Genomic DNA, 27,969 nt, shown 5'->3' with positions numbered 1-27,969 from the left:
TGTAGCTTACAAAAAGCAGAATATTATTGGCATATTGTATTATGCATGACCTCTGATCTGTGATGCCTGGCGCTGGGATCACACTTGATAGTTGATACCAGTGGCTCCAAAGCTAGAATCAGTAAGAAGCAGGACAGCCTTTCTGCTTCTCAGGGGTGGGTGTTCTATTATAATGATGGAAGTGCAGTCTCAATTACCGAACCCAGATTCCCTTTGACCTGATCAATGGCTTTTTTAGGACTTGAATTTGACACTAATATGCCAAAGAGGGCTCAGCAAATTTGGCAACAGACCTGTGGTCCGTTGGATCTAGAGAATGCTCTGTGTTCTGCTTGTGGGTGCAGGATTATTTTACAGGCTTTTCACATTTTTGCTGTGGGCTAGGGGTTTTTTGTCAGCTATTTCGTCTGTATTCCTGACTTGGGGATTTGTGGTATCGGGTGTCCTGCCAGCAAAGAAAATGAGTTTAATCTCTAACCTGTGATACATGATACTAGGATCATAAATTTTTATCCACACTCTCTCAAAAAAAAACTTGTCTATTTCTTTTGCCAGATAACATAGGATTCCTCTGTCACAAACAATTAGTTTGAGGATTGGTACCTTTCTCATAAGGTGAATGGGTTTGTAGAAAAAGTAGAAATTACTTTTAGTGAACTAATGGTGCTCCTTGCAACTTGAGTGTTTTGTAGATGTATAGTCATGCAGCTCAAACCTCTGATAACTATTTAGTGTCAATGTCATTAAGTAGTTATTAGGGGTTTCAGCACCCTGTGCTTGTCATTTTTTTCCACGTGAAATATTACCATCTTCTCACCCTTTGTCACATCACCTTGCTTCATCATTTATGCAGTGATAAGTTTAGCATGTTTTTCCATCTAGCACCTGTTCTTTTTATGTGGTTTACTGCTGCTTATGTTCCTTTTAGAAATGTCATTCTTCTTTCGCATCCTCTGTATAGGATTGTATCTTAGTTTGATGGGTTCTGGGCAATCATGTGTTGAACAAATTTGAAGTCAATGGAAATTAAAATTGGGAGAGATGTTTAACGGGCGGCTGATCTGATATCGGCCGTTTTACATTATCACCCAAAGTCCAAATGACCCCCAGTCTGTGTTCGACTGTCACCTTGTTTTCAGTATTATTTTAGGACATCTTAGTGCTCCTTTTTAACATCAGTTTGTAAATTGTATTTTAGCATTTTTGCTATTGCACTGTTACCATTACTGGTGAATATTGACACAAAACACAATGTTAAGTAATGTTTTAGTTCACTTCGCTTAAATCCACTAAAATAAGAGACTAAATAGAGATTTTGTGGCCAGGATTGAATGACAGTATTATCACTTGTGTTATCTACTATAACTGGTAGTGAGTTAAAAATATTAAACTAAAATGCATAATGTAGGTAGACAACACCTTGTTAAATACAATCTACTAATGTTACTTCGAAGCCACATAATTCAATTTTGAACTGAGCAAAATAAAAAAGCCTCCAGTGCCATTTTAATGCAATTGCTTAAATTGAGTTACTGGATAATTCAAAAAATGCCTTTAAATTATCACTGGTAGACTGTAATTGCAGTGCCCAATGCTGCATTACCTGAACAAGATAGCAGTGGGGATAAAAAAAATGATCTTCGATCAAGATGTACTCAGTTTAGCAAATGAATAAATTCATAAATACATTGAGTGTAATTGAAAGTATATGTTCTGTTCCAAAAGCAAATACATTTTTATGCTCTTTATTTGAGGCATTGCCTCATCCTGATCAGTTCGTAAATATAAATTCCTTTGCATACAAGGTGGCAATGGCGATTGGAAAGAGATGTCAGAGCCTGACTACGTTTTGAAGTTGATATAGCAAAATTGAATGGGAAATCCTGATAATGGTAAACATTATTAGCAGAAAAGCATAGCAATGGGAATTGGGGTTTGTGGAAATTGAATTTATGTATAGGAAATACGTGCCCTATGCTAACTTTTTAATAACATAGGTAGATATTTAATAATTAAAATTTTTAAAATAACTTTAAATATTACACAGCACATGGGACACATTTATACAGGAGCATAGCCTGAGTAAAAAGAGACTTAGCAATGAAGGGACATCCGTTTAAAATTGTCACTAAGAAACTGAGGAGAGAGGTTAGGAGAAATTTCTTTATGCAATAGGTTGTTGGAGCATAGACTGGTTTGCGACAGGGAGTGGTTAAGACAGAGATCGTTTAAGGGAAAATTGGATAAAAGTTTGAAGCAGAGGAAGATACACGGCTACGGGGAGAGAGCAGGACAGTTGGATTAGTTTTGGATTGCTCTATCAAAGAGCCAGCACAGATATGAACGGCTGAATATAAACAAAGACTGCTGTAAACTTCTATAGTTCTAAAATGAAGCCATTCTTACTTTGGGAGGTCTTTTTCTTTTAGGTTTTTGTTTTGATCTTCATTTTTCTCTGTTAAGGCTTCTTGCCACTGCATGCCTTCCTTTTGGGAGGTGTGGGAATCTAGGTTATGGATTTCTCTGTGACTGCTGTCATTGTTTCTCTGTGTTTCTCTCGGGTGAGATGAAGCAGATTTTGGGAGACTGCGGGTGGGGTGGATGGTGTGTGGCTTCTCTCCCTCGTGATGAAATGCTTCGCTATGTCTAGTAGAGAACTGATGGCACTTTACTAATGGAAGTGATCAAGGCTGACTGATGCACAGCCTTGGGTCTTAACCGATTGAGGCAAATGAGGTCAGTTGACAATTATGAAAAGTCAAGTGGCATGGAGTCCTGGGTCTTGACCAATAAAAATGAGCAATGTTGAGTAGGGTGCAGCCCTGGGACTCTGTTTACATGTAAGGTTGAGTGGCATGGTTCTCTGCAACTTGGTCAACAGCAAGTGAGCTTGAGTGCCACATTCTCGGTTTGACCAACCGGGAGGGAGGAGGCTCGTGTGGAGCATAAACACCAGCATGGACCTGTTCGGCCAAATGGCCTGTTTCTGTGCTGTACATTCTATGTAATTTGAGTAATCCCAAGCCCTGAGGTCCAATTAATGGAAGAGAGTGAGGTTGACTGATAGGCAATTTGGACAGCAAAGTTGAGTGACACGAGGCCTGTGGCTTAGTAAATGGTAGGGATCAGCTTGCATGACATGCAGCACAGGGCTCATCCAATGGAAGTGTGAGGTTGAGTGATAGCAGTGCTGGGGCTAGTCCAACATAAGCAAGTGAGGTTGAGTGACATGTAGCCTTGTGCTTGGCTAATGGAAGGAAGTGAGGTTGAATGACACTCAGCGGGCCTTGGCTAATGGAAACAAACTACTTCAAGTGAGTTGTTGTCCTGGGGCTAGTTTTATTCATAAAGATTTTTTATATTTCTGTTTAGCGGCATGAATACCTTCTAATAAGTAAATATTTCTGTTCAGAGGATTCTATAGAATAATAATTATTCCTTTGGGAAGTTCCACCTGCTGTTAAACAAATGGCCTGGAGTTAAGGGCAACAAACTTATGTTTCCTGTTTTGGACTTGTTATAAATCTTGCTTTGGCAGATAAAAGTGGTGCGTGTGCTGCAGTTTGGGTACTAGAGGATGCTTTCTGAAGTGCATTTTCGTATACTGCAACTGATAAGAAATTAAAAATAAAACATAGATTTTTAATATTTTGTTTTAAAAATGACTTTTTTCTCGAGTCCCTTGTGACTTAAGATTCCACTGATCAAAACTTGAACCGACAGATGGATTATGATGGGGCAGCTCTACAGATTTTATTGTTTGTTTTACAGCTGGAAATTTTAAGTTTTTATGACCTTGTATTCCTGAAAATGGAACAATGTTTGTTGTCCTGGTCACAGGAGAATTTATTGGATGAACTAGAATCTTCATTAATGCAAAGAAAAATAATCTAGCTCTATCTAACATTACAGCTCCATTTACTTGGAAAAACGTGGAGTAACTGATAGGAAGCATGGCAGCCAAATCTGATCCCATCGTCACAATGTAACATTGTCTCATTGAAAAAAGAACCTTCATCCTGGATAGTATCTCTGGTTTTGTAAAGGTTATTTCTTCTGTTGCCTATGGTATGCAGTGCATGTACTGAGAGTCTACTGCTCAAAATTCAATATCTTTGAGCACTAAATTCTCAGTGTGTTATCTACACTGCTTAATTTAAATTGTTTGATAATTCAAAAAAAATTCTGTGCAAAGAATTATTAAGAGTAGACTGTGTCTGAGGTAGCTCAAAGTGCAGGGTATTTATAGTGACCATAAAAAAGTAAAAACTTAGATAAAGGACTCTGGGTGGGAACTAAAGTAAAATCTTGAAATACACGTAATATTTATAAACTGCTGCAGTGTTACTCTTTTATGTCAAACATCTTACATTAAATATAATTGTTTAGGCCATGGCTTAAGTACTGCATACAGTTCTGGTCACCACATTACAGGAAAGATGTGATTGCACCAGAGAGGGTACAGAGGAGATTTACGAGGAATTTGCCAGCTCTGGAGAATTTTAGCTATGAGAAAAGATTGGATAGGCTGAGGTTATTTTCTTTGGAACAAAGGAGGCTGAGGGGAGATTTAATTGAGGTATATAAAATTATGACGGGACTAGATAGAGTGGATAGGGAGGACCGACTTCCCTTAGCAGAGGGGTCAGTGACCAGGGAGCATAGATTTAAAGTAATTGGTGGAAGGATTAGAGGGGAGCTGAGGAGAAATTTTTTCACCCAGAGGGTGGTGGGGGTCTGGAACTGGGTGGTAGAGGCAGAAACCCTCAACTCATTTTAAAAAGTACTTGGATGTGCACTTGAAGTGCCGTAACCTACAGGGCTACGGACCAAGTGTTGGAAAGTGGGATTAAGCCGGATAGTTCTTTTTTGGCCGGCACAGACACAATAGGCCAAATGGCCTCCTTCTGTGCCGTAACTTTCTATGATTCTATGATAACACTTGTGATGTATTTGTATATTTGTTAATATTTGTCAAGCTCAATATACTTGCTACTTCAATGAATAGCAGGCAACCAAAGTCACTCAGCAGCATGTGAACTATGATGCTGTTTGAACTTCTCAATTGTGATACTCCTTTATAATTGCCTTTTTCTCTTGTGTATTTAGGGCACAGATTTTTTTTACTGTATTGCAAACACTTAGAGAAAATTAATGCAAAATTTCTCTAAGGGATCACTTACAATGTTCAAATACAATTTAGATTTTGTAAAAATAATTGCAAATGACCATAGAAATGATTGAAGAAAGGAAGGTGTTGCACAAAGGCTTATCCACCACTTCATTGCCAATGTTCCTCCATATTCCACATACAGAAGTTACGGTGGGTGCATCATTAAATGCACTGTTTCCCTGGGCTGAAGTACTCTAGTATATCTAGGATATGCCATCTTTAATAACAGACTTGCCAAGAACAGACTGATTGAAAGTTTGACTGGTGGATTTGGCGTGCAACCTGAAGACCTCGCACCTGTGGCCGCGGAGCAAGCCAATAGACTCGCACTGATTTCAGCTGCTGGAAGCACACTTCTTTCTTTTGATCTGCCTTTTTTGGATGTTGGGCCAAGAAAAAAGCTATCAATTTTGCATTTGTGAAAAGTTGGAAAATTATTAAATGACCCCCTTAAGGGCATTTAGAAAAAGAACGATGAAAACCAAAATTGGATCTGTTTCATATCACAAAAGCTTTTCAGTTTCTTCCCTGGGAAACCTTGCCTTTTTATATAATGCAAAATAACTTTTTTGACTTGCCCTATAAATCACATGAACTATCTTTGTTGGCAGGAAAATGATATATAACACTTGTTTACACAGATGCGTTGAGGTAAGAATGAGAGGTCATTTCCTGGGTTTGGAGCTAATATTTTTGTTTGTTTAAAAAGCTATAGATGGTTTAGTTGCCTGTTTTAATTTCACCATAGGCGTTTTCCTTTTGACAAAAGATTACCTTTTATTGATTCTGGTCACATTCTAAAACTGAAGAAATATTCTGTGCAACCTGACATTTTGAAACTTGCATTTTACGACAGACTTTGTATAATTTAGAAACTGCAAAGTTAATTTGGTACTTATGTAACTTAAAAGTACAATAAATTGAGTTTTGGTAATTATAAATTGTGTGTAGCTATTGCATACATGAAACACTTATTTATTCAGAAACCATATTTGATCTCCCTTTCTTATGTTAAGGCCTTCTGATTTTATTTGGTTTTATCATGCAAAATTTAAACAATCTTCTGAAGTTCAGAAAGTACCAAACATATTTTGCCTGAAATTTGTTTAGCTGAGCAAACATGCAATCCTGACCCGACCTGAAGTATTCAGGTGGTAGAATGGTTTCCTGGAGTCGTCTCTGGATCAGCTGTTAGCTGGATCTATGTTACATTTCCTTGTTTTCAATGATGTTGCTCTGAGCCGCTAGGGTGTTCTCCAACAGTTTTTTCACAACATAATGGGGGGTTGCACTTTGAACAATAACCCAACCCTCACTCCCCCCCCAACCCGAAGACTTTCTTTCTCCTTTCAATGTTTGAGAATGTCACAGTGCATATTGAAGATTTCAGTCTGAAATTATAATGCATGTGGTTGTCTGAAGGAAGATTGTGAGAGAATGTTTTCACGACACAAAGGGTAAATAGTCTTCAATAAATAACCAGACAGTACTATATGGTTACCACAGATTATCCGCTGCTATTAAAAGCCTGTCCAAGTGAGTGAATAGATTTTTAAAAAAGTATCTCCAGAATTACTGTTAACCAAATTACTGATTGCAGTTTTGATCTATAAGATAAGCTATTGCCATGTGTTTCAGCAGTAATTTTGAGAATACAATAATGAACACACCCTCCTGCTTTGGACCCTGTAATGCACACTCAAGCAATTCTGTAATCCTTGGGCCAAAAATTTACTACTACAGCCTTAAATTGCAGTCATTTTTTGAAAAAACACTCATCACAAGTTTAAAAAGAAAATGCATCCATGAGGCAACAGCACAGTGGAGTACAAATGCAGCACTGCATGGAGTGGTGGAATGCTGGCTCATTCTTGCAGTTTTCTCAGAAGCTGAGTGATCACAAGACAACTTTACATTCAACATGTGCAAAGCTCAAAGATCTTGCTGCTGACAGCACACATTAATACAAGCAGGACAAATTCCATGCCTCCAAAGATGCTTTGCACCCAACTTTGAGTCCCGAGAGCAGAGCTCACAGGCGCAGAAAACAAGTGCCTCTTTACATTGGTCCCACAATAGGAATGGGCAACACAAGTGTGCTGTAAAAGGGAGAATGGGCGCTCAAAGTTGCAACTCTGCCTGAGTGTCGCTCTTGCAGAACCCTAGCCACAATGTAAAAGTGGTTTTAGCCTTGCCTGTGTGGGGAAAGGAATGAAGGAGCTTCGCCATCATAAGACCATAAGAGATAGGAGCAGGAGTAGGCCATTCGGCCCCTCGAGCCTGCTCCGCCATTCAATGAGATCATGGCTGATCTGATTTTTACCTCAACTCCACTTTCCTGCCTTTTCCCCATATCCTTTAACTCCCTTGCTGATCAAAAATTTGTCTAACTCAGCCTTGAATGTATTCAATAACTCAGCCTCCACAGCTTTTTGGGGTGAAGAATTCCAAAGATTAACAACCCTCTGGGAGAAGAAATTCCTCCTCATTTCCGACTTAAACGGGTGACCCCTTATTCTGAGACTATGCCCCCTAGTTTTAGATTCCCCGATGAGGGGTAACATCCTCTCAGCATCTATCCTATTGAGTCTCCTCAGAATCTTGTATGTTTCAATAAGGTCTCCTCTCATTCTTCTAAACTCCAATGAGTATAGACCCAACCTTTCCTCATAAGACAACCCTTTCATACCCGGAATCAACCTAGTGAACCTTCTCTGAACTGCCTCCAATGCAAGTATGTCCTTCCTTAAATAAGGGCACCAGAACTGTACGCAGTACTCAAGGTGTGGTCTCACCAGCACCCTGTACAGTTGTAGCATGACTTCCCTGCTTTTATACTCCATCCCCCATGAAATAAAGGCCAATATTCCGTTTGCCTTCCGGATTACCTACTGCGCCTGTATGTTGACTTTTTGAGTTACATGTACGAGGACACCCAGATCCCTCTGTACCGCAGCATTTTGTAGTATTTCTCCAAATAATATTTTGCTTTTTTATTTTTCCTACCAAAGTGGATGATTCACATTTTCCCACATTATATTCCATCTGCCAAATTTTTGCCCATTCGCATAACCTGTCAATATCCCTTTGCAGACACTTTGGGCCCGAATTTAGCAGGCCTGCGGGTTCCCAGCGGGTGGTCCTCCGGGAGCGTGGTCAACACGCTCGGCGAAATTAGTGGGTTGCCCACGCGATTGTAGCAGGCAACCCACTAATAGGAATCAATTACCTGCTCCTCCGGGGTCCACGGCGCTGGCCTGCGCGTCGGTCGGGCTGCGCATGCGCAGTACGATCTGTCAGCTGGAGGCTCTCTAGTTAAAGGGGCAGTCCTCCACTGACAGATGCTGCAACCAATGGGACAAATTGCAGCATGGAGCAGCCCAGGGGGAAGGCTGCTCCCAGTTTAATGATGCCTCACCCCAGGTATCATCAGATGGGGTGAGGAGGAGGGGGAGGACACAGATCTTCCCCCCGGCGGGTGGGAGGAAGCGGCCTGCCTCTGCCACCAAGAAGGCCTGGCTCTAGGTGGCAGAGGGGGTCACCTGCGCCACCAACATATCGCCCACCTGCATACAGTGCAGGAGGCGCTGCAATGACCGCAGTAGGTCAGCCGCAGTGAGAACACGAAGTCTTTCCCCTACACTCCGTCTGCCACAACACTGCCCCCACCCCACATCTCCTTCGGCACCGCCAACACTATTCTGTCACATCACCCTTCATACCCACTCACACCCCATCCTCATCTTACCTCCACCTACTCACCTCGCCAGTACTCACCCTGCCACTAACACGCAACCCACTCCTCATACAATCTCATTGCTCCATCCCATACTCACCCTCTCGTGCATCTCCCTCACGGCCAGCCTCACTCAACCTGCCACCACCTGTGCTGCAGCCACAGGGCATGCATCACATATGTGCAGTAGGCAGCGTAAGGCAAACGTCTCATCAGCATGAAGGGGGTGCACAAGGGTGTCTGAGGGTTTGTCATGGGTGTTACCCATATTGAATTTCAGAGCAACAAACAGCACACATTATATTGACACCACCACTGCCATGTCTCCGCGAATCCTGTCCGTTGTGTCCAATAATGCCCGCTCCTGGGTATCACTATGAGGACCCACCACTGATGCCACCCATCGTGTTACTGCAGAGTAGGTGCAGGTGTATTTGCAGGGCTCGTCCGCGCAGACGACTGAGAGACATCGGCGGTGTAGCCGGCTGCACCCTGGAAGGACGCGGAGGAGAAGGTGTGGAGGGCAGTGGTGACTTTGCCAGCGACAGGTAAGCAGTTGGTGCTGGGGCCAGCCAGGAGCAGCTCGGCATGAAAGAGGCTGCAGATCTCCACGACTACATGTCGAGTGAATCTGCGCCTCCCTGTGCACTGCTGCTCGGAGAGGTCCGGGGAGCTGCGCCTCGGTCTGTGGACCCTGTGGCGAGGGTAGTGCCCCCTGCGACGCGTCTCTCTCTGCGGTAGCCCTCCCTCCTGCTGTGCAGGTGGGCGTGTAACAACACCGTGTTGGGGGGATCCACGTCCCTGCGGCGGACGGCGTGGACTGCGAGGCTGCTGGTGCTGGTCATGCTCTTCGTCCTCCGAGGGTCTCCACACACCACCCATCTGGCAGGTGTTGGTCTGAGGGGTTGTGCAGGGTAGGTGTGTGGTTCCTCGGACTGGGGCTGCGGTTTCGTGTTGGTCTGTCCTCTGGCTTGGCGGGGGGTGGTGGAGGGCAGGGGTTGCCCTATGTGACGCGGTGGCCTCCTGCGTGGGTGAGGGCTCTCCCCCGTGGAGCGCACCTTGGCACCTGCCACAGGCTGCTGGCTGCAACACGCCTGGTTGGAGGGAGACTGTTTCCCCCAGTGTGGGAAACTCACTGCCTTGAACCTAAAATCCCACACTTCCTCTTTTGACAGCTGCTTCAGCTTATTAACTGACCACAACGAGCAAGGTAAGTACTCTCAAGTGGAACCCCGCTGGCTTTAATTGCCTGCGGGATTCCCACCAGCGGGGCTTGCGCGCGCAGCCCCGCACGTCAGCGCGGTACCCGGAAGTGGCCGGGATTTCGTCGCGATCCGGTCACGTGACCGGAGATCGGGATTTTCGGGGCCACCCTGCTGGGAACCCGCCGGAAACACGCTCCTAAAATCGAGCCCTTTGTGTCGTCATCGCAACTTGCTTTTCCACCTATATTTGTATCATCAGCAAATTTGGCCACAAGACACTCTGTTCCTTCATCCAAGTCATTGATATATATTGTAAATAGTTGAGGCCCCAGCACTGAGCCCTGCGGCACCCCAGGGTAATAGGGGCGATTACCCCTATTACTGTTGTATGTATCTTAACAACCAATTTTGAGTGGCTTTGGGAGCAGGAAGGATGAAGATACTATAAGATACATTAGAAACAAAAAGGGAATAAAATACTTCATTACTTTTAAAGGAGCAGTTATGAGGAGCTCCCCTGATTGGTTTAATAATGCAACTGACCACTGAACATTCAGATCTGGAGGATCTGAGTTTTGATCTTTGGCCTGTCCTGAGTTAGCTGATTTCAGCTAGGGTAAAAAATGCGTTCACTACAGTTGTGCCCCTGGGGCTTGGGAAGGGAAAATCTGCCAGACTATTCACTCTTGATTGCCGTTCTGCTGTGGAAAGTGCAGTTGTGTGGATGTTGGGTGTGGACTGGATTGGACTTATCTGTAGTATCTCCCATGCTCAAACAGTTGCTATTGCTCACTCTCTGGGCTTATATGTAAAGAATAGCCACTTAGTTAAGATATTGAAGGGCTGCTGGCGCTTGTAAATTGCACCACAAAATGAGTCAGCATCTTCAGAAGAGGAAAGAATGAAGGAGGGGAAAAATCTTGCCCTAAAATTAAACCCCTGGACACCCAGTGAGTTTTTATTTACCTTTGTCGTACATTTGTTGGAATACGGGAGTGACAAAAATTCCATCAGTGAACTAAATACATGTGAAACAGGTCCAGTCTAAAACATTCAGTAATTTCTAAAACAATGTCAAATGAAATGAAACAAAACTTGAGTTATAGCTTCCCAGGAATCCATGTATTTTAGTAAACATTTTGGTAATAAAAATAACCTTTTACTGCGAGGAATGAGAGTATGTTCAGAGCTTGTTACAAATTGTAACCTAAATGTGGGTAGAAGTCCTCGTGACTTAATAAATCGTGAGATTCATTAGAGCCTCTGAATTACATTAGCCTTTAACTTACTCTGTAAATTGTATTAAACAGATACCACAATGTGTGGAAATTTTTGTCAAAGTTCATTTCATGTTGAAGGAAAGTTCCAGGGTTTGTTACTGATTTATAGATGTGTTCTGAGTCTTTGTGCAATACAGCCACAAAAGTGTTATACCACAAGGTGTCTTTACTATTGTTTCACCATATATAGTCTAAAATAAGATTCCCTTGTTTATCCATTTATGAGGTAGTAAAAAATCTGGCTACAATTTTTGTTTCTTTTTTTGCTGTCAACATGCAATGTATTATTGTTGGGTTTATTGTTCAGAAGTGGCCTCAGCACTTCGTATATTGTTGTGTGAGGCTTGTTAAATCCCATTGAATGCAATGGTCATATGTTGTGTCTGTCGCTATTGATATTAAGTCCATTTGTGATCTGTAGTATTGTATAATTTGGCAACACAATCACTTTATTCTGTTTTATAGTATAGGAATAATACACACGTTGCTGTCAGGGGAGCAAGCTTACAGAAGAGTGTTAATAACAGATTTGTGGGTCATTAGACTTGGCTGGGACATTGACATAGCAAGTGAAGCATACTCGGGGTCTCGGTTGTTTAAAATGAGAATTTCTTTATTTGACAATCTTTTCTCCTCCACCTCTCCTGGAGGAGTTGCCTCTTGCGGGGGTAGCATTCCATGGGTCCTGGGCACTTTCTGGTTTCTCGGCCTCGTGCCCATTCTTTATTTGTGAACCTGGACAATGAATATTGGCAGACCACTGTGGGGGAGGACATCACAGCTGAGCCTGCTCCTGTCCTCATCTGACATTCACACATGCACTCCTTCCAGCAGGAGTCACTAACCAATGAGCAGGTGTGGGACCACTGGGGTGATTTTTTTTTCCTCTGCCGAGCCTAGAGGCCCCAAGGCTATCTGTAGCACTCCAACTGCCACTTCAGCTGAGACAGTTATGTAGCTCAGCTAAAACCAGAAACTGAACATGGGACCCTTTGGTCTATGTGGATTATTTAAATATTGGCTTTACCAACTGACCTATAGAGGCAGCACCACTGAGATCTTAACCACTGCACTGCTAAGTGTAAGACTATCCTTTCAAGAGTAGAATAGAAATCAGAACAATACTTCAATAGGTGCTGAGACCAAGAGTTAAATTCCCGATATATGCCCTAGGCTGAGTTTGTTCGATAATCTTACTTAATATGCAACTTGAATGATTTCATGTGAAACATAGAGATTACATTGTATTGTTTGTGGGGTTGTTATAGGCATAAGATTTTAGATTTGTTAACTTCGTTTTTTTTTCAAATTTCTCACTTTTATTCATTGGCACCGCATTGCGTTCTGCAGACTGTGTGTGTGTGTGTTTTTCCATCCCTCAATGCCATCAATTCAAATTCTTTGTCCACATTTACAAATCCCTTCGTGGCCTCACCCCTCCCTGACTCTGCAATTTCCTTCAGCCCAATCTTCGAGCACACACCTCTTCCAACCCTGGTTTGCTTTGTACTCTCCTCCTCTCCACCCTCAGTGACAGCCTTCAGCGGTCTTGGTTCCACGCTCTGGAAAGCTCTCCCTAAACCCCTCTAACTTGTTACCTCTCTCCCTTCCTTCAAATGCCTCCTTAAAACCTACTTCTTTGATCTTGCCTTTGTTCATCACAGTGGCTCGGTGTCTGGTTATTATCTTCAACTCTATGAAGCACTTTGGAATGTTTTATTACATTACAGGTGCTATAAAAGTACAAGTTGTTAAATTTTGCGGAAGTTGGGGAGCACGTGCTACAATAACCCTACTAATGAGGGAGGCCATCTATGCAGCCCTGGAGCCCTCATTATTTTATTGCCGTTGGAAGAATTTTTTTTAAGTTCCTTGATAAAGATGAATCTGTCTTGTACTTTGCCTAAACATATAGTATTGTTCAGGAAAAATGAGCAACTATTGTGGAGCCCTGTGAGGGAAGCTATTCACATGGACTGCCACACAGTCTTAGATGGTAGTGTTCTAAAGGGAGCTAATCTACACTTACTGGTATGTCTCCATCTTCCCTTGTTCCAGTGTTTTATTCTTTTACATCTGTTGCTGAGAGGCGATCTGGATGCAGAACTATTGTTTGAAGCTTCTCCTGCAGTGACACCATGAGGGTTTTGTTCCAGTGGCAATGTGATTAGGAACAATGGGCTATGGCCAGCACTCCCCGCCTCCCACCCCCAGCTTTGTGACGTCACTGGAGGAGAACATTGTGATTCTATTGCAGAGTAACATTCTGTACAAAATGTGTGTTCCTGGCCTTCTTGGACTAAACATTTGAAATCCTAAAGCGTGAGCACAAACTACACTAGAGAGATACACTGGTAAGCATATAGATAGCTCTTGTTATAAAATTTCAGATTTGCAGCAGTTTAGATTATACTCAGCAGCAGTTTGCCAGTCAACCATTGCATTGGAGCCTAAATAAGAGGGGGAAGCTAGACTTGAAATTTAAAAAAAATGCATTTTGAAGTGCATTGCCTGGTATGTTTATGACTTTGAACAAGTTTGTTAGGTAAGTAACATCAAGCATTCACTGATAGTGCTGTGTGATTTGGTGCTTTTTTTCCTAACTGACTGTATGACTAAATGCTTTTTATGTTTTTCTTAAAACAGTGAAATTTCGTGGATTTGTACCATGATTGTTTCCCAAATCAAGGAGTTACCAAGGAAATTGATGAAGTTGCTTTGGATGAAAGCTAACCTTCAACTTTGCTACCCTATCACAGTATTACTGCGGTTTCACGTTGAAAAATTTATGAGCACTTGATACAACAATGTTATCTACTAATGTAATCGCTACCCACAGATCAGAATGGGTCTCCTTTAATGATGATGCACAGTGCACACCATACGCAAGAGATGCAGGTAAAATTATCTAAATGATTTCATTGGAAAGGGATATTTCATATGTCAGAAACATAATCTTAATACAGAACCTTTATAATTTTCAAATATCAGAAAAGGTACAGCAGCATTGCAGTAGGCACTGTTTCAACTGTCCCGTTTTAATCAGGATTCCCATGTCCATATAAAATCAACTGGTTTGCTATTTCTGCAGAAAACTGCACTTTTGCTTCAAGTACTGACCTGAATTTCACCTTTTAACAGATTATAGGTTGAGAGTTGTACATCACACTTCAGCACGGTATTATTGGTGCCCAATATACACAGAATGTATTTTATTTATACTGATAGTTTTAAACAAAACAACTATTTGTATAAAAAAGCATTTAATTTTTATCTTCTGATGCATTATTGAGTTAGAGAAGGTCATAGAGAAAATATAGACTATTTTTGCAGGGGGCAGGCTGGTTGCATTAATTTTTATAATTTATAAAAGTAAAGATTGTAATCCATGGTTGGTGTTGGAACATGGTCTTCCTTTTAATGTTGTTATTGTTCCTTTCTTTTCCTTTTTTTTGTCTAAGCCTCTATTTGGTTTAAAGTGCTTAACACTAAATAATTAGTTAAGTTTTTTGATACTAGCTTTGAGTTGCTCCTGTGGAGAGGGCAATTGCTTTTAAAGCAAAACTTTGTTTGAAGTCTGATGTGAGTAATTATGGGATTAGCCAAGCATGCTAGACTCTGTGATAATGTGAAAATAATTTTATGACCTACAGTTGGAGACCACGGAAAATATCCTCCAGTCTCATTTGCGTTATTTGAAGATGATAATTATCTGGACCATACAGTTCAACATTCCTCTTCATCCATTCAAAGTAGTCCTTTAATAAGAAGCCAGCATAGCCCAGTGTGCCCAACAGAATCAGTGTCAGTGCCCAGTGGATGGATCCAGTTTGATGACCAACCATGGCCTAATCTTTCACCACTCCACCCACAGTCAACAGGTTAGTGATTAGAATATGAGTGTTATTGAAAACAATTTTGTGACTTATTAATTTGTTACCAAAACAAATGCTGGCAGTGACAGTAGTTTTGCATTTCTTTCCTTTTAGCATTTGCTTAGCTTTTTCTTAAACTCTTCACTTAATTTCTGTAGCTCCTTTTGAAAGCTTGGGGATTCAAATTCAAACTGGCCTGAGATCTGCACTGGAGCTGTCCAACTTCAGGAAACCATGCTGTAGTGAGGGCTGTTTTCTTACACTGGGAGACATGGGGTGGATCTTCAGAATTTATACCAGCAAAATGGCCTTGGAGGGACGAGACCCTACTCAAAGGTCTACTTGGTGGTGGTGGTGAAATTTAAAACATTTAGCTCCATAAAAAGACAAAAAATACTCTCCTACACTGTCCTTCCCCTTTTAACTAATACTTTCAAAGTAAATATTTAGTCGTCATTTGGAGTTTATGGATCTACTAAACATGGTAATTGTGCTGCTTTTGTTTGGGTATCTGCAGAATTAGGCTTGTACCACAGTAGATGTATTGTTTCTGATAACAATCTTGACCCTTAAATCGTGTAAATCTTCACAGTTGATTTAACTCTTAATTGTTACTTGCAGTGAGTTCTGCAACCAAAGCATTGGGACTGTCAAAGGCTTCTAGTGGCAGGTGGTAATTAACTTGCTGGCCCAGCTGGCAACGTTGAACCCTACAAGCCATCTTGAGAAATATCCAAGCTCTTACCAACAAGCTAGATTCATCTTAAATCAGCATTTGCATTTATAAGCTAACCTCGCATATATTTGACCATCAGCAGCAAATATTGAACAAGTGAAATATATAGGATTGCGCAGTCGCGCATTAAAAACCTTCCATCAGCTCTTTAAAAAGGCACATGCTATCCTAATGTGAAGAATGCCATGAGATTTGAGGGCATCTTTTGTAGGCATGGATGAGATAAATTTTTTACAAGTCCAAGATGCCAGCTGGTTTTTGGATATATGTACAGTAGACAAAATACTATTGAAAACAATATGATCCTTCTGTTGGCCATAAGCTACTGGGGTCTCAATGAGATACAAATCATGTGCTGTAAGCAATTGATTAGATTATCTCGGTAATCGCTAAACACCTTACATGATTCTGTTGTCAAGGTTCTGGTCTTGGGTGCTTGGCAGAGGGTGCCTTTTTGACTGTGAAAAAGGAAGATAAGATACAGAGACAGGAAATTAGGCAGCCAGTTAGGTTGATGAAATGGAAGACTTTGTTGCATTCAGATGCAGTAAAGGCTGTAACGAAGAGATTAGAAATGCTGGAGGACAGTTAGAAATCATCTTATTTAAGTCAAGTAAGGTGACTCATTGATGCGGGTAAGCGTGGCGTGTTCTTCATTTTGTATTATTACATGAAGATGAGTTGTATGGATTGAATTAAATCAGTCTGATCATAACCGCTGTTCTGAGTGTTTACCTTACTGTGAAATGAATTAGTTCATTGATTCGTAAGAGATTGAAGAAGCACACACAGCGAGCCTTTGACTTAGTGGTAGCAACTGAGTCAGAAGGTGCAGGGTTCGATCCCTGCTCCAGACAGTCTGAGCGAGTGGAGACTGCAGCTCTGGCTCTGAATGCTGGGTTGACAGCCAGTAGGATAATCGTGTCTGGGTTGACAGCCAGTGCGATACTGGGTGTGGGTGGCTCCCCATTATCATATGGGTTGTGGGAGCTCATAAAACTCTTCTGCCATATAGGACTAACCACCCTATCGGCTGGTATAAAGATGGTCATGACCATAGAAAGAGTGATCAGTTCACGGCCTGTCAGACTATTAATTACTCTGTGAATCCTTCCATGACTTCACACTGTTCTCCGTGGGAAGAGTGTGAAGATATGAAAACAACAGTGCACGTGAAAGACACAAATATCCAGTTCAGATTGCAGAGGGTTACTGTTGTTACATCTCTGGATTACCCTATCGTATAGTTATAGTATGAGCATGCCCTTAAATATAAGATGCGCAGACCAGACCCTAATCTTGTAACAGCATTGCTGACCATAATGTTAGTAAGTGACCTTTCATGTTATCCACGAAAATAATTAAGAACTCATCTATAGTAAAATTCCCACAACTGTACATGTCTTGTATAGCCTTGCCCTATATATATTTTTTAAATTTGTAAATTCTAAAGCTTCAGTCTTTCTGCAGGGGAGTTTTAAAAAAGTCTTTAATAACTGCAGTTCTAACCAACTGCTCATTGTCTTTTGAAAAGACAGTCTGTGTAAGCAGTGAGAAAGTGACTAGGAAAACACCATATTAAATTTGCCTGGTCTAATAACTTTCAATTACATGCTGACTAGTGCCAACAGCAGGAGACTGGTGAACAACTTGTGCTTTGTGACAAAGGAGATTTTGTCCATTAAAAGGAAATTCCAGCCTGAGAAATTTGTAAACAGTGCAATTGGGCTTTGTTTTAGCTTAGAATTTATCTGACTTGGGTATTTTTACATAAAGCTCACAAAGGTGTACAGTTAAATTTTAGTAGTCATTGCATACTTTTTAGTGGTGTGGTTTTGACCCTAGGAGGTAGTTTCAAGGTCAGTTGTTCCCTGACCCGAACGTCCTGCTGAGAATTTGTTTGAAATTTTACAAATGAGCGTGAAAATGCTATTGTATGAGACAAATTGGCATGGGTATGGCACCTATACTGTGGAGCTGCCACTTCTAAGGACATCATCATGTAGCATAAAGGCATCCAAGTGTGCTATAAGCAAACAAAAAAACTATAGGCTGCATGTACAATTTAAGGGGAATTCAATTAAACTAATGTAGTAAAACAAAAATGAGTTTGATGATAGAAATAATTTAAAGAGCTTTGATCAGTCTGATAAACAGTGGTATTTTTTTTTCAAACAAAGATCGGAGGGGAGTACTTTGAACAGAAAGTACTCCTCACAGACTTTCCTCTCACAGACTTTCCTCTCCCTGGAATAGGTAACTGAAAAGCAAAATAAAAGTAGATACCGAATGTAGGTTAGTGTAAGACAAGTTAAAGAAATAAGTATGGAAGCGAGTGGAAAGAGCAAATACATGCAGAGCAAAAGTAGAATTTAAAATATGTTTCGATAAAATAGATCAGATTTTTATAATCTATAGAATGCAATAAGGTTTTTAAGTACAATAATTTGTTTTATAGATAATACTGTAATAGGGCTTTTAGTTAAAAATTTTATTTATATATATAGCGCTTTTGCCAGAAATTTAAGGGTTAATTTTAAGCATATAAAATTCCTGATGGAGACGAATGAAATTTCAAAAATGATTCAACAGCTGACATCAAGAAGATAAAACTCACAAGCCATAATTACATGCTACTTGAATTCATAATTTTGGTTATTTTCCATATCCCACTGGTCTAGATCATTATGCAGTTCTGTAATTAGTATAATTAAAAGTCATGCAATGTCTCCCACTTCCTGTACACATTACCCGTAATTCCTGTCACCTGTTTTAGTATCACTCTTATGTGAAAATTGACTATGTAAAATTGCTATGTAAACATTTCTAATGGGAATTCCAATGTTAGCAATCTCAGCATGTCTGTCATGATGTAAACAGGTCTTCCAGCTGCTGACACTCTGCTGACCACATCTCTGACCACTGCAGCCTCTCTGTTTAACCAACATCAGCACTCCCATGCTCTAGGCACAAGACTACTTTTGAATAACTCTATTGAAGATCTGTTAGTGAACCAATAATTTTGCATTTAGATGATGGGTTTAACCCAAGGTCATTTGACATCATCTTTTACTTAAAAATAACCAGCAAAAAATAATATAATCTATCTCAGCTTGTGCCTGTGGGTACATAACTCCGGTTGATATGTTTCTTTATTTCAAAACTAGCTTGTGGGGTTGAGAATGAGATGGCTTCAGTTGAAGGCTGATATACAGTGCAGACTGGTTAGTGCTTGAGAATTCCATGACTCAGCAGGTTAGAGTTAAGCCACATGGAAAAGACATCATTTGCCTGAATTCATGTGAACAGTTTGAAGCAGCTGTCAGTAATCCTTTACTGACCATTCACAACAATCCCATTCTTTACTAATCCCTTTGAGAAAGCCTGTGTAGACTTGGTATTCGAGGTGATGGATATTTTCAGACCACTGACCTAATGCTTCGCTACTCATTAACTGGATTTACCGTAATTGCATAACTGACATTCTTCCACAGATCACTTGCTCCACACATCACTGGAGAACCACAGGGCCACTTTACTGGGGGTTAAAAGAAAACACACAAAACAACCTTTTAGGATAGTTTTATGCAGTAGAGAAGGTCAGCCACCGTGCTTTGAGGAATTAGTGTCTATCTCTGCTGCAAAACCTCCTTCCATTTTCTTGGATGTAGTAGCAGGCTGTAGTCAATGATCTAACAATGGGAACATGATGAATCTCCTAGAAAATCTTGTCCTAGCTTGCTTAGCTGTATTTGTCAGGATTCCATTTGGAACTGCAGCAGCAGCTATTTAAACCTGCCTTTTGATGGCAAAGGACTTTTTGGCAGACCAGCGCTGCAGCTGTTAAACCATTTGCCATTTACGGAACCTTTAAGCCATTCCGGGACTGGCACCAAGGGGTGGAGCCTCCCTTGTCAGGACTAGCTGTTCTGTGTCCTTGTCTAGACAGGACTGCAGCAGCTTTAACCCCTTTTTCTTGTTAGGCCAGGATGCCAGGGAAGTGGTCTACCGTGGAACCCAGGGACTGAAAGTTTGGCAGTGACGCAAAATGGCCGGTAATAGATCGACCACCCATTATACATCCCACCTGATCTTCCTTCGGAAAATCATTTGGGGTTTATAATGGGTGGCTGATCCACAACCACATGTTTTGCATCCCTACTGAAGTTGAATATCATCCCCCTCATTGTCCAAGGTGTGGACTTCACAGTTCTCCCCAACTTATAGGATCAGGTCCAATCCCCTTCTCCCCTCTAAGCAGTGATTCCATTTTCCTCAGCCCATTAGGGACCTGGGTCTTCAGCTAATTGATGACCTGCCATGTTGGAGAGGTTAATGATATTTTAGTCTTGGATTACCATCAGCTGAGGCTGCCATCTAGATTTTTGTGAACCCCTCAGAGATTCACAGCGCTGTTTGCCTTTGGGCATTGTGGCTGCAGCATGCGTTATTTACAGGATACATTGCAGTGACCTTCGAGATAAAAGAACAAACTTGGACAAAAAAAAAATCAAGAGGAAAGGAGTAGCTTCAAATACAAACAAAAAAAAAGTGCATGTATTGTAATGCTCATAATGTGGGAAATCAACTGGGGGAATCAAAAGCAATTATGTTACAGGAAGATATTGATTCAGTAGCACTGACAGAACCTTGGCTGCAAACTGGATAGGATGGAAAGTAAATAAAACTGGTTATAATGTCTTTCGGAGGGACAGATTCCATAAGACAGGAGAAGTGCCAATATTGGTGAAAGGGAATACATACTGTAGAGAGGACTGAAGTACACAGAGATTCAGACAGAGCTGATATGGTTAGAGATCGAAGATTAAAAAGGGATTGTACATTAGTAGAGTTGAATCACAGACCCCGTAACTGGTAGGAGAACAGAAGTAAAAATCTGTCGACGGATCAGGGAGATGAGTAGAAATAATAAAATTAATGTTCTAGGAGAATTTAAGTACCTTCTCATTGAGCTTAGACGAGTCGAGCGTCATATCCCGTTCTTACGAGGGCGACTTTCAGCGTCTGTAGGTGTCCATCGCGTTCCTCCTCGTCTGAGCAGATCCTGTGTATCCGCAGGGCCTGTCCATAGGGGATGGCCTCTTTGACGTGGTTAGGGTGGAAGCTGGAAAAGTGGAGCATCGTGAGGTTGTCCGTGGGCTTGCGGTAGAGTGAGGTGCTGAGGTGCCCGTCTTTGATGGAGATTCGTGTGTCCAAGAAAGAAACCGATTCTGAGGAGTAGTCCATGGTGAGTTTGATGGTGGGACGGGCCACAGCGAAAAATCGCATAGACCTTCTCAGAAGACAAACACGGGACGCAACCAACAGAGTACCCTTCGTCGTCCAGTACTTCCCCGGAGCGGAGAAACTACGCCATGTTCTCCGCAGCCTTCAACATGTCATCGATGACGACGAACACCTCGCTGAGGCCATCCCCACGCCTCCACTACTCTCCTTCAAACAGCCACCCAACCTCAAACAGACCATCGTTCGCAGCAAATTACCCAGCTCTCAGGAGAACAGCGTCCACGACACCACACAACCCTGCCACGGCAGCCTCTGCGAGACATGCCAAATCATCGACACAGATACCACCATCACACGAGAGGACACCACCCACCAGGTACATGGTTCATACTCCTGTGACTCGGCCAACGTTGTCTACCTCATACGTTGCAGGAAAGGATGCCCCGGAGCATGGTACATTGGCGAGACCATGCAGACGCAGCGACAACAGATGAACGGATACTGCACAACAATCGCCAGACAGGAGGGTTCCCTCCCAGTCGGGGAACACTTCAGCAGTCAAGGACACTCAGCCTCCGATCTTCGGGTAAGCGTTCTCCAAGGCGGCCTTCGAGACACACGACAACGCAAAATCGTCGAGCAGAAATTGATAGCCAACTTCCGCACCCATGAGGACGGCCTCAACCGGGATCTTGGGTTCATGTCACGCTACAGGGGGGGAAAAATAAGATCTGTTTTTAGTACAACTGGCCATTCTTTGTCTATCTCTCTCTGTCTTTGTCTTTGTAATCTGATCGCTTGCGTATTCAGTGGTCTTGGGTGTAATGTTCCCCTGTCTGAACACCATCCATGCAGAGGTGTGACAACAGGCAGTTGGAAAGATTATCTGTAATCACCAGGCATTGTTCTGTGACTATATATGCGGTGCTTTGATGGAAACCTTCACACACCTGACGAAGGAGGAAAGCTCCGAAAGCTTGTGATTTTCAAATAAAACTGTTGGACTATGACCTGGTGTTGTAAGATTCCTTACATTTGTCCACCCCAGTCCATCACTGGCATCTTCACATCACAGATAGAGTAGTGCAGGGAATTATTTAAGAAACAATTGGATGCTACAATTGGGAAACTATAGGATCTTTCTGGATAGATGAATTAAGATGGGCTGAATGACCGCCTTCACCTGTAATTATCTTATGATCTTGTGGAATAAATCTGTGATTTGATTTGGGAGCTTGCCACTAGCAAAACAAAAACATGATTAAAATAAAGCGACCCTGAGCACCTCCTGTATGTGTTATGTATAATGCAGGTAAGGGTATGTTTCAAACGAATGCTCCTCATGGTGTCAATTGAATCCCAAAAAATATTATGTCCTTGAAACATACCCGTATTGATGCTGCTGAACACAATAAATGCATTCAGCTGATTTAAAGTAACAGTTAGAGAAAGTGCACACGTACACATTGACACATACACTTTGATATCAAGCTGTATTTCATGTACCAAGATCACAACATCATTGACTAAGAACATAAGAACGTAAGAAATAGGAGTAGGCCATACGGCTCCTCGAGCCTACTCCACCATTCAATAAGATCATGGCTTTTCTACCTCAACTCCACTTTCCTGCCCTATCCCCATATCCCTTGATTCCCTTAGTGTCCAAATATCTATCGATCTCAGTCTTGAATATTCTCAATATATTGGAATTCTCTACCCCAGTGGGCATCCTTAGCCCACTGAGGTAGAGAATTCCAAAGATTCACAACCCTCAGTGGTGAAATTTTTCCTCATCTCGGTCCTAAAAGGCCCCTTATCTTGAGTCTATGACCCCTAGTTCTAGACTCTCCAGCCAGGGGAAACAGCCTCTCAGCATCTACCCTGCCAAGCCCTCTAAGAATTTTATATGTTTCAATGAGATCGTCTCTCATTCTTCTAAACTCCAGAGAATATAGGCCCATTCTACTTTATCTCTCCTCATAGGACAATCCTTTCATCCCAGGAATCAATCTAGTGAGCCTTCATTGCACCCCCTTTAAGGCAAGTATATCCTTCCTTAGGTAAGGACGCCAAAACTGTACACAGTACTCCAGATGTGGTCTCACCAGATCCCTGTATAATTGCAGCAAGACTTCCTTACTCTTATACTCCAACCCCCTTGCAATAAAGGCGAACGTACCATTTGGCTTCCTATTTGCTTGTGATTCGTGTACAAGAACACCCAAATCCCTCTGACTGCCAACATTTCTTAGTCTCTCACCTTTTAAAAAATACTCTGCTTTTCTATTCTTCCTACCAAAGTGGATAATTTCACATTTCCCAACATTATACTCCATCTATCACCTCCTCGCCCACTCACTTAACCTGTCTATGTCCCTTTGCAGCCTTTTTTGTGTCCTCCTCACAGCTTACTTTTCCACCTAGCTTTGTATCATCAGCAAACTTGGATATGTGAGGTTCTTTCTACTTTCTTCCCCTCTATAGAGCTATCATGCTACAGGTCCCATACTGTACTGTTGATGATAATGCAGCTTTTTGAAAAATCTACAAATTCTATATTATATTACTTTTAGGCTCAAGAGGGCCTCCTACTTCAGAAGGCAGCTGGACTACACACTCTGAGGAGCCCAGTAATCTGAGTTTGGCTCCATCTTACACAGATCTGCATTCTATTGACACAGAAGATATGCACAGTAACAGTATTTCCAGACCCGAGTCTCCAGGTAAGTGTAAATTGATGTGGATCTGTAAGAGAGTGTATTTAATTATACACTGTACAATGTACTGAAGTACTTAATTACAGAGGTTCACTTATAAATATATATTTTTCTCGTACATATTAAACTTAGGCAAAAAAGGCTAGATTTTTTTATCTGGGCGCAAAGATATAAATAGTGAGCAGAATAAATCCAAAAATAGTGTTGCAATCAGTAATTTCATTTATAACCATGTGAGATGGCTTGCACTGTGTGATAGGAATTCAAAAGGCAGGTGGTTACAACCAGCATTGGTGTACATCCAGTCTGCAGTAGTAACTTTAAGGCAGGGCTACATGAAATAATCTGGACATATGAAAATCTTGCCTGCAACTAGAATATGCATACTAAAGGCTTGACTGCGCACATGGAAAGGTACGGAAGACATTATCAGATATGGTCTGGTTCAGGTGCTGCAAGACTGAATATCCAGCATTTGTGAATAATATCCAGACCACAATAGTATGTTTGTACCGTTGAACACACTCTTATACATTTTATATATACATTTTTGTCAGTGAGTTTCCTGTTAGTATTTGCATATTCTGTCAGCGGTGCTGATTATTGCTTATTTGCAACTGTTATGTGCTGAGTCTGATTGTGCAGCTTTGTGTTACATAACTGGAAGAAATTGGCTTTACAAAATGATGAGGGTAGGTTGGGCAATTTTACTCAACAACATGTAGCTCTTTTTTAACGGGTTTTGATTTTCTTGTGTAAGGCGGGGGAAATATTATTTATATTAAAAAAAATGGAAATTGTGACCTATACACAGAATTTACATTAAAGTTGTTAGTCGGTGGATTTTGCCCGTTGAGAGTGTAAGGAATGAAAAGTGTAGACATATTTCATATTGGAGGCTTACCACCATTTTTGTAGCATGTTCATGGATGGAAATACTCTCTTCTGTTCCAGTGAATTTAAGAATAGGAGGGGCCGAACCTGAGGTTAATATATTTATTTTTGATCTCTACTTTTTTTCTGAGTTCATATTGCAGGTTTTTGTTGTAAATGTCAGGCAAGAGTTGCGCTGCCTGAACAACACCAACTCAAATTATAAATGTGTTTTGATGTAATTATTGAAGTTTTACAGAGAATGAATCTTGCATTTTATTAAAAAGCACAGAAGGTAGTGAGTTATTTTTTAAAAAATTAAATGACATGGTTACAGAACTCAAGTGCTTCAGGCATGAGGTGAGTTGATTAGTTATCTCACAGGGTGGGACAAGAGAGAAGTTTAACCATCAGATGAGGGGGGTGTTGAGCAATAATGTTTGACAATAGTCCTCGCAGTGTTATCGGAAACTTGTAAACCACCGCTCAAAAAAATTACTACTGGAAACCAAAATTCATGGTGTGAACTGTGTTAATTGGCACTGTCCTTAGTCATGACCAGTTTGACTGTAAAGCAGTTGGAAGTAGCACGACCAGTGGTTGGAAAGCACGAGCTGATTTTGCAGCTCAACTGAGTGATATGTATTGTATATAAATCAATAATTTTTTTTTTTTAGCAGGAGCACTTTAATCTCTGAATGATACTTAAATAAGTACTATAAACCTGCCATAAATTTGTTTGGTAAAATCTGTTTTCCTGATCAGATGTAGTCGGTTCTTTCTGTAGTTTCCTGTTGAATGTAACTTCTTGTGTATCTCAGTAATGCATTGGTCAGACATACATCCATTAAAAGAGCTGCTATTTTCAGTCAGGAGTAGATCCAGAAATCACTTTTATTTGACAAGACTGGACAGAATGAGTAATAATAAATATAGACAATTTTGGAAAATGAACAGAGTGTATGGGGCGATGAGAAAGGTGTATGTTTAATTAATGTTTAATTTTAAAGGGGGCTTAACATGATGGTCAGAGTGCGAGTATGTTTCTTAAGTTATTGGATGCCAAGAAGTTCTTTGAACAAAGTCAGGTGGTTCAGGTGTTCATAGTACTTTTTGTAAGGTGTGTTTGACAGTAAATTTTTTGCGTTTGTTGCCGGTGTGGGGGGGAAGAGAAGAGGGGAAGGGAAGGGGAGACAGAATTGTCCCCATCAATTTTCATTATTTCAGGATGAATCTCCAAGTTTTTGTCAGTATTACTGATAGCAAATCACCCAGTCCAAACGTGTGTGTGTGTGTGTGTGTGTGTGTGTGTGTGTGTTTGTCTTCATCGCGCTCTCTCACTCTCACTCTCACTCTTCCTCCCTCTCACTCTCTCTCTCTTCCCCTCTTTCTTTCTTTCTTTCTTTCTCTCTCTCTCTCTCTCTCTCTCTCTCTCTCTCTCTCTCTCGATCTCTCTCTCTTCCCCCCCCCCCCACTCCCCCCTCACTCTCTCTATCTCTCCGCTCCTCACTCTCTCTCTCTCTTCCACCCTCACTCTCTCTCTTTCCCCCCTTGCGCGCTCTCTCTCTTTCCCCCCTTGCGCGCTCTCTCTCTCTTTCCCCCCTCGCGCGCTCTCTCTCTTTCCCCCCTCGCGCTCTCTCTCTTTCCCCCCTCGCGCTCTCTCTCTTTCCCCCCTCGCGCTCTCTCTCTTTCCCCCCTCGCGCTCTCTCTCTTTCCCCCCTCGCGCTCTCTCTCTTTCCCCCCTCGCGCTCTCTCTCTCTTTCCCCACTCGCGCGCTCTCTCTCTTTCCCCCCCTCGCGCGCTCTCTCTCTTTCCCCCCCTCGCGCGCTCTCTCTCTTTCCCCCCCTCGCGCGCTCTCTCTCTTTCCCCCCCTCGCGCGCTCTCTCTCTTTCCCCCCCTCGCGCGCTCTCTCTCTTTCCCCCCCCTCGCGCGCTCTCTCTCTTTCCCCCCCCTCGCGCGCTCTCTCTCTTTCCCCCCCTCGCGCGCTCTCTCTCTTTCCCCCCCTCGCGCGCTCTCTCTCTTTCCCCCCCTCGCGCGCTCTCTCTCTTTCCCCCCCTCGCGCGCTCTCTCTCTTTCCCCCCCTCGCGCGCTCTCTCTCTTTCCCCCCCTCGCGTGCTCTCTCTCTTTCCCCCCCTCGCGCGCGCTCTCTCTTTCCCCCCCTCGCGCGCTCTCTCTCTTTCCCCCCCTCGCGCGCTCTCTCTCTTTCCCCCCCCTCGCGCGCTCTCTCTCTTTCCCCCCCCTCGCGCGCTCTCTCTCTTTCCCCCCCCTCGCGCGCTCTCTCTCTTTCCCCCCCCTCGCGCGCTCTCTCTCTTTCCCCCCCCTCGCGCGCTCTCTCTCTTTCCCCCCCCTCGCGCGCTCTCTCTCTTTCCCCCCCTCGCGCGCTCTCTCTCTTTCCCCCCCTCGCGCGCTCTCTCTCTTTCCCCCCCTCGCGCGCTCTCTCTCTTTCCCCCCCTCGCGCGCTCTCTCTCTTTCCCCCCCTCGCGCGCTCTCTCTCTTTCCCCCCCTCGCGCGCTCTCTCTCTTTCCCCCCCTCGCGCGCTCTCTCTCTTTCCCCCCCTCGCGCGCTCTCTCTCTTTCCCCCCCTCGCGCGCTCTCTCTCTTTCCCCCCCTCGCGCGCTCTCTCTCTTTCCCCCCCTCGCGCGCTCTCTCTCTTTCCCCCCCTCGCGCGCTCTCTCTCTTTCCCCCCCTCGCGCGCTCTCTCTCTTTCCCCCCCTCGCGCGCTCTCTCTCTTTCCCCCCCTCGCGCGCTCTCTCTCTTTCCCCCCCTCGCGCGCTCTCTCTCTTTCCCCCCCTCGCGCGCTCTCTCTCTTTCCCCCCCTCGCGCGCTCTCTCTCTTTCCCCCCCTCGCGCGCTCTCTCTCTTTCCCCCCCTCGCGCGCTCTCTCTCTTTCCCCCCCTCGCGCGCTCTCTCTCTTTCCCCCCTCGCGCGCTCTCTCTCTTTCCCCCCCCTCGCGCGCTCTCTCTCTTTCCCCCCCTCGCGCGCTCTCTCTCTTTCCCCCCTCGCGCGCTCTCTCTCTTTCCCCCCCTCGGCGCGCTCTCTCTCTTTCCCCCCTCGCGCGCTCTCTCTCTTTCCCCCCCTCGCGCGCTCTCTCTCTTTCCCCCCCTCGCGCGCCTCTCTCTCTTTCCC

General features: G+C 43.0%; 1 protein-coding gene across 2 annotated transcripts in view; it reads left to right on the top strand.

The window, feature by feature from the left end:
- ston2 (stonin 2) overlaps positions 1-27,969 on the top strand; it is a 133,368-nt gene that overhangs the window by 6,275 nt on the left and 99,124 nt on the right. Inside the window, exons 2-4 of one of the 2 annotated variants that reach the window (XM_067992042.1) lie at positions 14,041-14,292; positions 15,048-15,275; positions 23,829-23,978. In XM_067992042.1, coding sequence (XP_067848143.1) covers positions 14,202-14,292; positions 15,048-15,275; positions 23,829-23,978 — 469 coding nt within the window. In that variant the 5' untranslated portion in view covers positions 14,041-14,201. The remainder of the gene's footprint in view (positions 1-14,040; positions 14,293-15,047; positions 15,276-23,828; positions 23,979-27,969) is intronic. The other variant, XM_067992043.1, reaches the window with a different exon arrangement.

The sequence above is a fragment of the Heptranchias perlo genome, chromosome 10 (assembly GCF_035084215.1).
Source record: "Heptranchias perlo isolate sHepPer1 chromosome 10, sHepPer1.hap1, whole genome shotgun sequence".
NCBI classification, from domain to species: Eukaryota; Metazoa; Chordata; class Chondrichthyes; order Hexanchiformes; family Hexanchidae; genus Heptranchias; species Heptranchias perlo.
Note: the sequence above shows the minus strand (reverse complement) of the source record. Positions and strands in the feature narration are given on the sequence as shown.